This window comes from Ipomoea nil, unplaced genomic scaffold, assembly GCF_001879475.1.
Source record: "Ipomoea nil cultivar Tokyo-kokei standard unplaced genomic scaffold, Asagao_1.1 scaffold3069, whole genome shotgun sequence".
NCBI lineage: Eukaryota > Viridiplantae > Streptophyta > Magnoliopsida > Solanales > Convolvulaceae > Ipomoea > Ipomoea nil.
This window is the reverse complement of record NW_017619497.1, coordinates 1,833,803-1,848,011: the sequence shown is the minus strand read 5'-3', so window position 1 is coordinate 1,848,011 and position 14,209 is coordinate 1,833,803. Positions and strand designations below refer to the sequence as shown.

The window sequence follows — 14,209 nt, the reverse complement described above, 5'->3', positions numbered from 1 at the left end:
TGGTGATAATTACCAAAATGCTGTCGCATTTTATTTTTTTTAAAAAAATATGATCTGGTCCATCTTATTTTTCCAGATGTAAGATTGAGATTGTTTTTAGTTTTCTCCTAAAGACTTGTTCTCATATGATTCAATACCTAGCAACCCTTAACCTTGATCAATCCAAATGGATTGATAAGATCAATCCTCACTTTTTACATGAGAGTTTGTTCTCATATGAACCATTCCCTTCTCCCAATATGAACCATTCCCTATATATATATATATATGACTTGTAATGAAATGTTGAATCAAGAGTTAATTTCATTAATTCAGACACACCCATGTGAAGGTACTGGTAAATCTTATTTAAAACTTACTTTCAATAACAGTGGCTGGTATACTTTGACGAAGCTAGGAAACATAGATTATTAGAAAATAAAAATAAAAATAAAAAGCTCAATAACAAACAAATGGAGCTGCTATTAAGCTTTCAATGATACTAGGACTAGAAAGAAAGTTGTGAATATATACAAAAAAGTACGGTCACTATCTAAATTTGCACTTTAAAATGAAACTTGTTTTGGGATCCAAATCAACAAAGGACCAAAATAGTGGATGCGCGAGGGAGAGAGTGCAACAACCTAGTTATTGTTTGTCTTTTGCTATTCTTTCTTCAAGATCTTGTTGGAGAAATATGGTGTTTGAAGATGATGAGGGTAATCAATGATCAAGATCTTTAAGATCTTTAAACATGTGTTTACGTTTCTATAAGTTTGAAATTTCCCCTAAACAAGTAACGATGTCCAAAATTTAACTTATGAGATATAAGAAAATACTTTAAAATTTTCAGGTTGTTGTTGTTTTTTTTTTTTTTTTTTTTTTTTTTTTAATAAGATGTGTGACTAGAGCACAATTGCATTGTTGATAATGGACCAAATCTGACCATCTCTAGCTTTTAATGGATCAGATCTGTCTACACAAACTCATGAGAAAAGGTGGACTTATTTGATCATGAGTATATCTACATCTACATCTATCTACATACATACAAATCTAATAAGAGCCAATAATGTTAGGTCCTTAACTGGAACAAAAAAATGTCGGTAGTAGTTGTTTCTTAAAATGAATGATTCATATTTTGTATTTTTTAATGATTTTCCTTATTTACCCTCTATTATATTATTTTCTTGCCTTAAATAACCCTAAATTCCGTTAGTATAAACTTTAGTAATGGAATATTCCGTTAACTATTTATTATTCTTAACATACTCATTAATTTATATAAGAAAGGTCTTAGGTTCAAACCTCACCCCAATTAAAGTTGCATAATTGTTAAACATATATTATGAATAGAGTTAATTCCACTAGAGGTCCCTTGTCTTTGGTGGCGATTCTAAATTTAGTCTCAGAGTATCGTTTTTGCCATTTAACATCCCAGACTATTGTTTTTTGGACACTTTCAGTCTTTTACATAACTTTTCCTATTTTTAGTAATGGCATTTTTGTCTCTTCATATTTTTCTTTTGCTATTTTTTCGATTTCAACCGGTTTAATTTGTTTAAAACTTTAGGTAACATCTGATTTTTAATAACCATATTTTTCAACCAGTTTTTAGTAAAGTTCTAAACGGAGCTCGCTGGCATTCAACAAACGGAGAACCTGGGCAGATATTTGGGCGTCCCGTCTATCCACGAAAGGGTAACGATCAATTTATTTACCCCACTCATAGAGAAAATCAACTCCAGACTCGAAAGATGGAAAGGGAAGAATCTTACTCTAGCAGGACGAGTGATCCTTGCCCAAAGTGTGCTAAATGCAACCCCCTACTACATGATGCAGTCCATCTATCCCCCCTGAAGGTGTTTGTGAAGCTATTGAAAAAAAGATTCGCAGCTTTGGGGAAAAGGGGTCCATATGATCAAATGGGAACATGTAACTCAACCCAAAAATAAAGGGGGGTTAGGCTTGCGGCACCTCCATGAAATGAACTTAGTTTTTTGTCAAAGATGGGTTGGCGCATGATCAGCGAGAGCGACAGCCTTTGGGCACGAACGATGAGAAATGAATACCTTGGACGTGGTTCCAAGGAAATAACCTTCGCTTGGAAACCTGGTGGCTTCAATTTGTGGAAAGGAGTGTGCGAGGCAAGTAAAATCCTAGAGGCGGGTATGCGTTATGACACTGGGAATCAAAATAGCAACTTCTTCAGTCGATCAAGGCCCATGCACAGTTTGGAGGGCGCTTTGGAAACTTCGAGTGCCGAACAAAATCTGCATGTTTTTGTGGCTAGTTAAGCATAAAAGGATCATGACGAATGGGGAGAGATGTCGCAGAGGTTTTTCAACAGATGCCAGCCGCCCAAGCTGTGATGAACAAGTGGAGGATGTGATGCATTGTCTCAGGAACTGCAAAGAAGTGGCAGAAGTTTGGGAAGTACTCTTACCCAAAGGGGCCTATATATAATAAGTTCTTTAATATGGATTTTGACTCCTGGTGGTCTTTTAATGTCTCAGGGCGAATGAAGATCCATAACGTGAGTGACTGGAGTGGCCTCTTCGCATTAGCCATCTGGTGGATTTGGAGGTGGCGCTGCAACTTAGCTTTCAGGAACGAAAGCTGGGAGAAGGATGCCAAAATCAGATGGATACGAGATCAGGATAAAGAACGGTTGAGAGCCTTTGCTCGAAGACGAGGAGTTGGAGTAAGAAACCTCACACCAAGCACCGCAGGGGGAGAACAAACTGGCTGGATAGACATCACCACGGATGCATCTTACACTAGCCCGATAGAGATTAGGGATGCGGAGGGGTCATGCGAGATCATAAAGGACAGTGGATGGGAGGCACGGAAGGAGAGCTTGCTGCCATCCTCAAAGCCATGCAATGGGCCTGGGAGTCTGGCTTGAGAAAAGTTCATCTGCATAGTGACTCTATGAATGCTATTCAATGGATTAAAGAAGGTCCAGAAGCTCTAGGGCCGTGTGGCGTACTTACCAGCCTTTGCAGGAGCTGGCTAGCGAAGGATTGGGAACTGAGGCTTGATTACATCCCACGAGATTTAACCAAGTGATGGACTGGCTAGCCAAGATTGCTCTGAGCAAACGATGCGCTTGGATCAAGTTTGGCGCATCGAGTTCCATTCTCCTCAGCCAGAGCTGAGGGGCATGCTGAGAGACGATGGTGACAGGTCCTTTGCTAATATGCTAGTAACAGATGATCTTTAGGGTCACCCCTAACCCTTTCTCCCAAAAAAAAAAAAAAAAAAAACAAATGTCATAAAATTAAAAAGTCTACACAAATTACATTTTAACAATTCATAATCAAATCCCTTAACCTAGTAGATATATATTAGATAAGCAATGAAACGGGGGCATATATTAGTGAAAAAAATAATCCGTTGATCATGTCCGAACAGTCTCATTACACATTGCTGACTGATTGCCCTACATTCCATGTTTCCGAACAAGACGATACGAGGGAAAGCAAAAATTTGCGGGCCGCTAATCCACTGAAAAATCAAGCATGGAAAACAAATAGGATTTCAAAAATCAATCTCTTTATACTACCACTTCTTTCAATCCTAATTATCCCGTCTAGTGCTCCTCCGGCGAGGAGCAGCTCCACCATCCCCTTTCTCTTCTTTCTCTTCCTTCTCTTCAGTGACTCCTCCACCTTTTGAACTCTCTTCACCATCACTCTTCTTGCTTTCCTTAACAGCTGCAGCCTGCAGATAATAACATTGAATTGTAAGCAGGGAGTGCACACAGGATATCACATGTAAACGGGGATGGAGAAAAGCGAAATACGACACTCACAGCTTCTGCCTTCTTTCCACCAAAGAGAAGCTTGAATAGAATTGTGAGGACAACTACAATGATGGAGATGATAATTCCTATTGTGAGGTTAGGTTGCGTCTCAGCCTTCTCCAGTAGATCCTGTGCATGAAAACCACACTATTAATTGCTACCGTAACAAGAGAACAATCAATGAATGTAAAGCTAGCAGATTCTCGCTTACCAGTACTTTGCCCTTGTGTTCACCCAAGACGGGGAGGTCCGTAATCTTGTATAGGAGATCAAATACTGTCTTCTGCAAAATCACACATGATAATTGAGTAGAGGAATAAAATGAAGTTGAGAGGGAATAAAATGCAGCAAGTGCTTGTGACAATTACCTGGAAACCTTTTAGACCATCAGAAGATGAATCTTCCTCAGCCTTCTGTTTCTCTTTCTCTATATCAAACTTAGGCTTCCATGCAGTCTTTCTGTACGATTCTGCAACTTTTTCGTCACTGCTGATCAGGATATTGTCAAACAAGATACCATCTTGCATTGTCCATATCTCAATTCCAACTGCTGCAATAGGTTCAAAGTTGGGCTTATCAAGTTCAAAGTATTCAGGGTTTGGAATTTTCTTTGGCCTCCAAATACCCTTGTAATTGGGGTTGTCAATGAGAGGTGCATGCCATTTTCCCTTGTAAGCAGGATTCTTCTTCATTGGTCTTTTCCACTCTCCACAACCAGGGCCTTCAGAACACTTCAGGTTGTCAATTTTTGGAGCCTCCCACTCACCATCCTCCTCATCATCCCAATCTTCAGGTTTTGCAGCTTCAGGGTCATCAATCTCCTCAGGCTCATCATCCAACCATCCTTCAGGCTTCACAGCATCCTCATCTGGAATCTCCATAGGCGCACTCTCATCCCAATCATCTGGCTTCTTTGCATCTGGGTCTGGAATCTTTGCCCTCTCATCCCAGTCCTCAGGCTTTGTATCATCAGGATCAGGAATAGTCTTAGAAGGGATAAATGGTGGGTCAAAGTCATCACTTGCGAGGAAGTTAGCCTTCTTCTTCTCATCTCCATCAACCAAGATACGAACTTCATTGTCAGGTTTCAGTATTGCAGTATAAACATGGGTTAGTTTGTCAGAAGGTACAGAGGGTGGGAGCTTGAGGTGATGTTCAACATACTCCCCACTCTTAGGGTTCTTATGCTTCAAAATGAAATGAACTTTGTTAGTTGCTCCACATTTATCAGGTCCAAACATAATAGAATAGGGAGATTCATTATCAAATCCTTTGGGCAACCACCCAGCATCCTGGGGACGAAGGTACTTGATATAAGCACCACCACATTCAAGCCCATTCTGGAAGCGAACTTCATATTGGAGAACAACAGTTCCATCTTTGAGGTTGACGACCTCATCAAGCTCCTTGACAATAGCATATTTCCTGGCTGGCTCACTGACAAGAAGCCCGTAATCATCGTGCCCCTCACTCTTGGAGTGTTTCCACACACCTGAGAGACAATTAAATGCCAACATAAATTTTCAATACTAAATAATTTGAGCAATATTACATCCATATAAAAATAATTCAAAAAAATGCACGATTCGGTACTGAGTAAGAAAAAGTGTAATTAATGAACTTAAAACAAAATTACAGCAAATTTACTTGCTCTTACTATAATCTCACGTCTAACATTTGAAAATAATGTAAACATGGATGGGTATTTTGATTTATAAGGTTAAATACACCAACCCTTATGGCTCTTTTAAGCATATTGTTGCAACCAAATTGCTTTTAGATTTTATGTACTACTGCCATTTTTACTATAACCATGAACCCGAACAACATTCAACAAGGATAAATCATAAAAAATACCAAAGAATGCAACTTTGGGGGGCATGCCTGTGCCCTGTAGACTGTAATGGCTTGTAACTCAAATGAATAAAGCATAAATGCATAATACCAGCACAAGTAAAATATGAAGCAATTAAGTATCTTTTTCCTTCATTTGAGAATGTAAGGATACCATTCATCTAGCTTCCTGAAGTAACATGTTTATTTCACACATTATTTGATTCAAGTCACCAAATAGTTTGCTCCAATGCCAAATTTTATGATGCTGACAATTTTTTTCGCTTTCTTTTCTCACGTGAAGTCATTTATAGTAGAGACTAGAGACATCTGGTCAAAGGTCAGAATAATTTAGTATTCAAATCCTAAATTCAGTCTTCATAGTTTTAGTGCAATTAAACTAAGAGAGCTGTTATAGAAGAACATCGCACCTACACTTTGTGCACACAGTTTCATATTGAGTACAAAACACCAACTAGTAAAACATATTGATCCTCTGCATTTTCCAGGGCTCACTTGAAATATAAGATCAGCATTTAATGTACACAACAAAGTTGTATAAACATCAGAAGAGTACAACATGGATGCAAACAGAAAAAAATTACCTGTGTAGTCCTCTTTCCCAGACACAATCCATCTTCCATCAAACGCATCATCGAACGAATCGTAGAAAGTCTATAATCAGCAGTAATCGCAATCATTTTCTAAAAAATTCCAGATCCAAATATATGCAAGCACATAGACCTACGAACATATGTATCTACAAATATGAAGCTCACCCCATCAAAAGAAGCGTGCAGGCGAGAAACGAAGCAGGCGATGAGTAGCAGCAACACGCACTGCGTGAAGATCCTCCGCTTCTTCTCCTCCATGGTGGAAGATTCAGCTCTCAGAAAATTCAGATGCGAAACGAACGAAAATCCGAAGATCTGAAGAATCGAAATGGTCGAGATTTATGGATCGATCGGAGTAGGCTTTTTGGCAGTTGGAGAGAGTGAGCGCTGAATAGTTCAGATAGAGAGAGCGAGCGCGTATATATATATACCTGTCGAGAAAAGTGGCGTAAACTGTCTCAGCTAATGTTGTTACTGCCACGTGAGGGGAACCAATTAAAATTGGACACGTGGAATGTTAGACAGACAGCTTTAATTGTTGGATCAACGTTTGCGATTGGTTTGAGTAGTTCACCCGCTAATGCCCTACCTCGAATTCAAAATTGGAAAATGCAGTCATCGATTGTTAAAATGAAAAATGGTCTCAAATAGACCTTTGAATTATTAAATTTTTTTTTTGATCAAGATGAGGGTATAACCCAGAGCTTCTATCAAGCCCCACTCCCAGCTACTCTTCCTCGTGGAGCCCTTCGAGGGTGCTTTGCTCCGATGCAGTCGTGGTGAACGATGTCCCGGATATCCAGAGGTATCTCAGTCATCACATGCAGGCCAATGGGATAGGATAGAGACATAGACGCAAGTGCATCAGCCACCATGTTTTGTTCCCTGTACACATGTTTGAACTCCACCTGCGCCAGCCCCAAAGTTTCGCGGAGGCAATGCCCAACTATGTTGTTACGATCCACATTACGGTTCCTCATACTTTCTATTGCGACTACCGAGTCACTTTCCACGATGAGCTTGTCCACGCCTACACTCTTCGCAAGACGAATTATTAAATTAAAAGAATACAATTAACTCTCTCTCTTTTTTTCTTTTTTTTTTTTTTTAACACTCATAATCTTTTACAAGATAATATATATTTGATCTTGTGATTAGGGGAACATTTCAATATTCGGTTAAATTTTTTGGTTTCGCCATGGATTTGTTTAGTTTAAAAAAAAAAAAAAAAAATTGAAACCATTCACTTTAATATTTTAATTCGGTTTAGTTTTGGTTCAATTTTAAAAAGTTCGGTTCAGTTTATGAACCTCAATTCTTAACATTTCCTAGTGTCCTCATAAATAAATAAATAATTACTTAATTAATTAATTATACTAATAATTTAGGATTCAAAATCCATTATACCCATCTATGGTTTTCGACTACTCTAACTCCCATACGGTCGCGGCCTCCGTGAAGCAAGCGGAGACAGCATCCGACTGTCTTCCCCTACCGCCATCTCTACCGCAGACAACATCCGCCTTCATTGTCTTCCCTGCCTTCACTGTTTTCTCTTCCATTCTCCGCCTCCGTCATCTCTATCGGTCGTTACTCTCTTATTTTCTCACTCTTATTTCCCTTTGTTTTGTTTTACTGGTTTTATTTTGTTTGCAATTTCTGTGTTTTTTCTCTCGTTTTGACGAGTTTCTTCCTCTCGTTTACTTTGCGAGTTCTTTTTCATAAAGCGTGAAACGATAAAACTGGTCATGACGTATGCGAATCTCATTCTGGGTGACAAACATGACAATGAAAAAAAGCGACTCCTCTGAACTATGATATGTAGTTCAGCCCGATGTAGATATTGTCAATGGATAGAAGAATGGAAATAGATACTTAAGTGGTGTGTAAGACTATTCAACCATAGTCGGTCTTGGGTACATTTGATCAGATCATTAAAAAAGCTTTAAGTTCTTCCAAAGAATTCAGTTTCAAATTTGTGAACCAGTATGCGAATCAAGTTTTCTGTAGCATTGTTAGGGAAGTTGTTTCTATGTCTGACGGTAAGAAATGTTTGACCATTCCATCGATCTTTATTGTAAACGTTTCAGCCTATGATTAATGAATTAACTTCTTTATTTAAAAAAAAAAAAAATCCATTCTACATCCATTGAGTTCAATCAAGCTCATTTAATGAGATTATAATGTCTTTTAAAAAAATTATTTTTGGAGAACCCAACCAAGATAAAGTACTTTTATAATTTATTTATATAGTCTAGCAATTTTTTTTTTCCAGATCCAAATCAGCCTGCAAAATAAAAAACAACTAAAACATAAGGGAACAAAAAATCACTCAAATGAATAGCACATGACGTACCATAACCATGAATAACAATGATCCACTCTCATATGTAGGGGTTGGTGGTACGTGGTGTTGTGGTGATGGTGTGGCAGTGGTATTGGTGTGGTAGCGGTGACAGTGGTAGTTATGGAACAACAACAACAACAACAACAACAACAACAACAACAATAATAATAATAATAATAATAATAATAATAATACGAAAACTAACTTAAAAAAGAAGAGAGTGAAGAGAAATATGAAAAATAAAAAAATTTGAAAAATGTCTTTAAAAAAAAAATTAGGAACACATTCTTTGTCAAATTGTGTCTTTTTCCATTAACTAGAATAAAAATTTTCGTTTGGATTCATTTCTTGAGTACCCAAACACGTGAAAATTTAGAAAATGATAGAAAAAATTAAATTTGTAGAAAATATTTTTCTCAAATTTTTAATGGAAAAATATTTTCAAATCCTTTATTTTTCCTTCTTTAGCATTTTTCTTTAAGTTAGTTTTCGAATTACCATTACTATCACTTTTTTTTGAAAGCCAAAAGAATCAGACTGTATTAGCCATATTAGGCGCTAGAAAAAAAGGAGGTTCATCCCTCCAAACTGAACGTGCCAGACTGGCACTTACATGCTTAGCTAGAGCATGAGCTGCCCGATTAGCGTCCTTACCAACGAATCCGACATGAAAGAAAACAAGCGATTACAATAAAGCAAAACAAAACCAAGATAGGTACGAAAAGAATTAGCTTGTCTTAGACTTGAGACCAAAACCAAGCTATCCAAATTTAACGTGACTGTTGTGTAACCATTGTCTTTCAACCACGATTGTCTTCACACATTGCCAGTGCTTCCACCAAGAGAGGATCATACGAGCAAGTAATTGGCCCATTTGCCGCCGCCACAAAAGTACCATCCGCCTCATGAACAATGAACCCAAATGTGGCTGTATGTTGTACCACTACTACCACTAAGGAAGGGTAATTCCTTGAGTTCCTTCTCCCTATCCTTTATCTCCGAATAACACTACCACTTATTATTATTACTATTGTTGTTGTTGTCGTCTTTATCTGCGTCGTTATTATTATTATATTAATATTAATATTAATATTATTGTTATTATTATTATTATTATATAATAAATAATATGTTTATTTTTAGAAAAATGAATAAAAAAAATTAATTTACAGTCAAATAAATAAAGATAATTTTTTAAAATCTTATCTTTAAAATTCATCCAATCATTAAAAAGTTAAAATATTTTTTTTAAAAAATGAGTAATTTTATGAAAAGTATTTTTTTCAAAAAAAAAAAAAACATTTTCTTTGGTAAGTTTTTTTTTTTTTTTTTTTTTTTTTTTTTTTTTTTTTTTTTTTTTTTTTTTAATTCTATAAAAAATCAATAAAATTACAAAAATGATGATTGAATACACTAAAATGGAGAGAAGGCGACTACCTAGTCGGCTACTCCCTCACTCCCTCCCTCCCAAATTGCGGCGAACTGGCCAACGAGTTGAGGTGCAGCGGTGGAGTGACGACCGGAAGCAGGCTGTTGAGTGACGACCGGAAGCACAACACCCTAATCCCCAATTCCAATTTTTACCCTTCTGGGAAGAGACATCGACCCCGTAGTCCCTCCCAAAATTCGTGCGTAGTTACCGCGGACTGGCGAACGAGCTGAGGTGCGGCGGTGGAGTGACTGCCGGAAGCAGGCTGTTGAGTGACGACCGGAAGCACAACACCCTAATCCCCAATTCCAATTTTTACCCTTCTGGGAAGAGACATCGACCCCGTAGTCCCTCCCAAAATTCGTGCGTAGTTACCGCGGACTGGCGAACGAGCTGAGGTGCGGCGGTGGAGTGACTGCCGGAAGCAGGCGGTGGCGGAGATGCCACCTAAAATTTAATTAGCGAGAAAGTCAAAGCTCCAACCTTTATCATCTCTAACAGGTATGCTTACGACCACACTTTTATTATTTTCTACCACACTTTTATTATTTTCTATCATTGTTAGCTTTGATTTTGAGATTTTTAAACTTCTGTTTAGTTATTAATCCCATGTTTGCTAAAACTAGAGTACTCATCTGTCAAATGTGGTCATCTAAGCTCTTCATTGTTTGATACTTTGATTTGGAACTTCTATACAATTAAAAGACAGATTTTTTTTTTTTTTTTTTGGTTGTTATGTTGAGATATTCCTATTACTCATTTTCAAGAACTCTGGACTATATGCCTTACTGTGTTAGCTCTAGTTTTGATGATCCTAAATTTTGATGGTTTGGACTTAGAATGGAATTGTGATTGATATTAGGGTTCATAAATGGGTTGCAAAACCTTGATCAAGTGGCCTAAGCAAATCACAGCAGGCCTGGTTGAGCAGTTAATTAAAGCGGAAAAAGACATACAGAAAGCTATTCTAATATTTGATGCTGCAACAGCAGAGTATACTAATGGCTTCAGGCACGATAATGGCACCTTTGGTATCATAATCTCAAGATTGCTTTCTGCCAACCGGTTTAAGTCGGCTGAGGATATGCTTGCTAGAATGAAGGACGAGAATTGTATGATGACAGAGGACATCTTCCTCTCTATGTATAGAGCCTATGGACGGGTTCACAAGCCACTTGATGTGGTCAGGATCTTCCAAAAGATGAAGGATTACGATTTTGAACCTACCCAGAAGTCTTATATTACAGTTTTCTCTATTCTTGTGAATGAAAACCGGTTGAAAACAGCTTTTAAGTTTTATCGTTACATGAGGGAAAAAGGTATCCCTCCTAGCACTGCTTCGCTCAATATTCTCATTAAAGCGCTTTGCAAGAATGACAAAACAATGGATGCCGCTTTTAATATATTTCGTGAGATGCCCAAACATGGATGTAATCCGGATTCATACACGTATGGTACTATCATTAATGGGCTTTGTAAATTGGGGAGGATTCTTGAAGCAAAAGAACTTTTCGGGGAGATGGAAGCAAAAGGTTGTTTACCAACTGTTATCGTCTATACTGCTTTGATTCATGGCCTTTGTCTCTCTAATGACTTGGATGGAGCCACACGATTGCTCGAGGATATGAAAATCAAACTTGTTGAGCCCAACGTGTTTACTTACACCTGTCTTATGGATGGTCTTTGCAAGAGTGGACGTTCTTTACAAGCCATGGAGCTATTGGAGATGATGATTAGTGAACGTAAGGTTCCAAATATTATAACTTACAGCACCTTAATCCACGGACTATGTAGAGAAGGTAAACTTCGTGAAGCATTGGAGATTTTTGATAAAATTAAGCTTCAGGGGTTACAACCTGACGCGGGGTTGTACTGGAAAATTATCAGTTTATTTTGTGAGATTAACAAGTTCCAGGAAGCCGCTAATTACCTCGATGAGATGGTTCTTAGTGGGGTCCTCCCCAATCGGGTAACTTGGAGCCTTCATGTTAAGATTCATAACACAGTGGTCCAAGGACTTTGTGTTGGAAATGATCCAAATCGTGCTTTCCAATTATATCTAAGCATAAGAACTCGAGGAATTTCAGTCGAGGCGGAGACATTCAAACTTCTTGTTGGTCACTTTTGCAAGAAAGGAGACCTGCACAAATCAGCTCGTATTATCGAGGAGATGGTGATTGATGGATGCATACCCGGAACAGGAACATGGACTGCTGTACTGGATGCGTTTTGGGATAGACGAAAGGCGAAGGAAGCTACTGAGTTGGCATTCTCCGAGCTGATGACTAAACTTATGGAGTGTAAAACCCCGAGCCTAGTTGAACATTGAGGTATGTCATAAATTCCAGTTTTATCTCAGTATATATGATGTTCAAAATATTCATTGTATATGACTTTCTAAGCGTGTTTCATTCAATCTATGGTGGGGAAACCTTGACATTAATTTATTTTTTGGGCAGATTACTTAAATTTAGGTCCTTGAGGTTTTGGTATTCACATAGAGATTGTTATGAGAAAGAAAATGTAGAAGAAAATTACAGTACATAAGAAGGCTCTTTCCAGGTTTGTGATAATTGTTTGGTGATGCAGCACTGCAGCAGCCAGCGGTGGAATCAGCTGCCTCCATTGTAGATCCGCCCATGTTTGAAGGGTGGAATGCAGGAAAATAGTGAAAGTACCATTCCGTCACTCCGTCCTCAAAGTAAACGGTCATTTCACAGACAAACTGACGGAGGACCAAATCGGTTGAGAAATCAATAGTTGAAGATTATTATTATTGTTATTATTTTTTGAAAACAATAGTTGAAGATTTAATTGGCTAAAATTAATAGTTGATGACCAATTAGGTAATTACGACATGGTTAAAGGACCAAAGTGATCATTAATTTGTTATTAGTATTTTTAATACTTAAGGGCTCAATTGCATTATCTGTTTAACCTAGGGTCAATTGGATCATTTTTCATAGTAAGTTTGGAAATCGGAAACAAATATTTCTAAAGTTTTAAATTATTTTACCGCCAAAATAATTATTTCTTTTCAATGTTGTTTTATTTATTGTTCTAATTATTATAATTATTATAATTATTATTTACATGAAATAATGATATTAATAATGCTCTCATTATTATTATTATTATTATTATTATTATTATTATTATTATTATTATTATTAACCAATTAATTATTTACTTAACATAAATAATAACTTTGGTTTATTTATACCAAGTAATAACGACAAGGACAAGGTTTTTCTCTCTCTAGCAAAATCTAGAGTTTTTTCTTCCTAGGGTTTTCCAGGACTTTCTTCATCGTTTCTCCTTAGTTTTTCTACGGTATCCTTGCCGGTTTACCCATCTGTCTTCGTGCTTCTGTCTTGTCGTCGTGCATGGCGTGGCGGGAATAGGTACTGAGGAGGAGGTTGCCTGTCTTTCGACTTGTTGGGCGGACTGGGCTTTGGAAGATGAGGAAGGCGTGTTTGAGCCGACGACTGAGGCTGTCGACGGGGCTGGAGAGGGCGAGGAGGAGACATGGGTGGTGGTTGGACGGTTTTTGACGGGGAAGACGGTTAAGGTTGAGTATATAAGGCAGGTCCTGGCGTCGGTGTGGCAACCAGTACCTGGTGTGCAAATATCTGAGGTACAACCCAACCTGTTCATGTTCGTCTTCTTCCACGAAACAGATATGCTTTATGCCCATTTGAAAATCACACCCTAGTTTGCCGCCAGCTTTCTGAGGGTGCTCTACCGACGGAGGTGGTGCTCGACTCACTGGACATATGAGTGCAACTCCACGACTTACCTCTGGGATATACTTTGGAACTGATCCGGGAGCAGATATGCAACTTTATTGGCTCTTTTGTTAAGCATGATGAGAGGTTCTCGGGAGCTCAATGTCTGTCTTTCTACCGCATCGTGTCTCTATCCCGGTTTCACGGCCGATTAAGCGGAGAATGAATCTGCTCAAGCGTGATAAAACGACTTGCTGGGTGGATTTCAGGTACGACTGTACGAGAGACTCCATACGTTTTGTTTCTATTGCGGGATGTTGGGGCACTAGTACAAGTTTTGTTTGAAAGCTAGAGGAGCGACTGTTCTAGTCGAACAATTCCCGTTGGGTGGTAAGCCGAAGGGGAGTGGCGAGGTTGTTTCTGCTACTGTTAACGGTGGGGGAAGTAGGTTGACGTCTTCGGCTAGTGTGA

At 38.3% G+C, this 14,209-nt stretch overlaps 2 protein-coding genes across 4 annotated transcripts; one reads left to right on the top strand and one right to left on the bottom strand.

Annotated features, from left to right (window-relative positions):
• Positions 1-3,329: 3,329 nt before the first annotated feature.
• On the bottom strand, positions 3,330-6,634 carry LOC109165754 (calnexin homolog 1-like). Its single transcript, XM_019314670.1, has 6 exons — positions 6,400-6,634; positions 6,226-6,295; positions 4,156-5,279; positions 3,999-4,070; positions 3,797-3,916; positions 3,330-3,705 (listed from the first exon to the last, which is right to left on the bottom strand). The coding sequence occupies exons 1-6, from the start codon at positions 6,490-6,492 to the stop codon at positions 3,562-3,564; spliced, it is 1,623 nt and encodes a 540-aa protein (XP_019170215.1). The 5' UTR covers positions 6,493-6,634; the 3' UTR covers positions 3,330-3,561.
• Positions 6,635-9,992: 3,358 nt separating this feature from the next.
• LOC109164640 (pentatricopeptide repeat-containing protein At5g46100) lies at positions 9,993-12,903 on the top strand. 3 transcript variants are annotated; one of them, XM_019313158.1, is made up of 3 exons: positions 9,993-10,511; positions 10,873-12,340; positions 12,608-12,903. In XM_019313158.1, the coding sequence occupies exon 2, from the start codon at positions 10,882-10,884 to the stop codon at positions 12,337-12,339; it is 1,458 nt and encodes a 485-aa protein (XP_019168703.1). In that variant the 5' UTR covers positions 9,993-10,511; positions 10,873-10,881; the 3' UTR covers position 12,340; positions 12,608-12,903. The 3 variants fall into 3 exon arrangements, with proteins under 3 accessions (XP_019168703.1, XP_019168705.1, XP_019168706.1); XM_019313160.1 differs by having other exon boundaries at positions 12,600-12,903; XM_019313161.1 differs by lacking the exon at positions 12,608-12,903 and adding an exon at positions 12,470-12,579.
• Positions 12,904-14,209: the final 1,306 nt, after the last annotated feature.

Bases quoted from the DNA above. Each gene is read 5' to 3' on its own strand.
- LOC109164640 (XM_019313158.1), top strand. From the start codon at position 10,882: ATGGGTTGCAAAACCTTGATCAAGTGGCCTAAGCAAATCACAGCAGGC.
- LOC109165754 (XM_019314670.1), bottom strand. From the start codon at position 6,492: ATGGAGGAGAAGAAGCGGAGGATCTTCACGCAGTGCGTGTTGCTGCTA. The intron at 4,071-4,155 runs GTAATTGTCACA...GTGATTTTGCAG, and splicing joins ATGGTCTAAAAGGTTTCCAG to AAGACAGTATTTGATCTCCT. The intron at 3,706-3,796 runs GTGAGTGTCGTA...TATTATCTGCAG, and splicing joins GTGGAAAGAAGGCAGAAGCT to GCTGCAGCTGTTAAGGAAAG.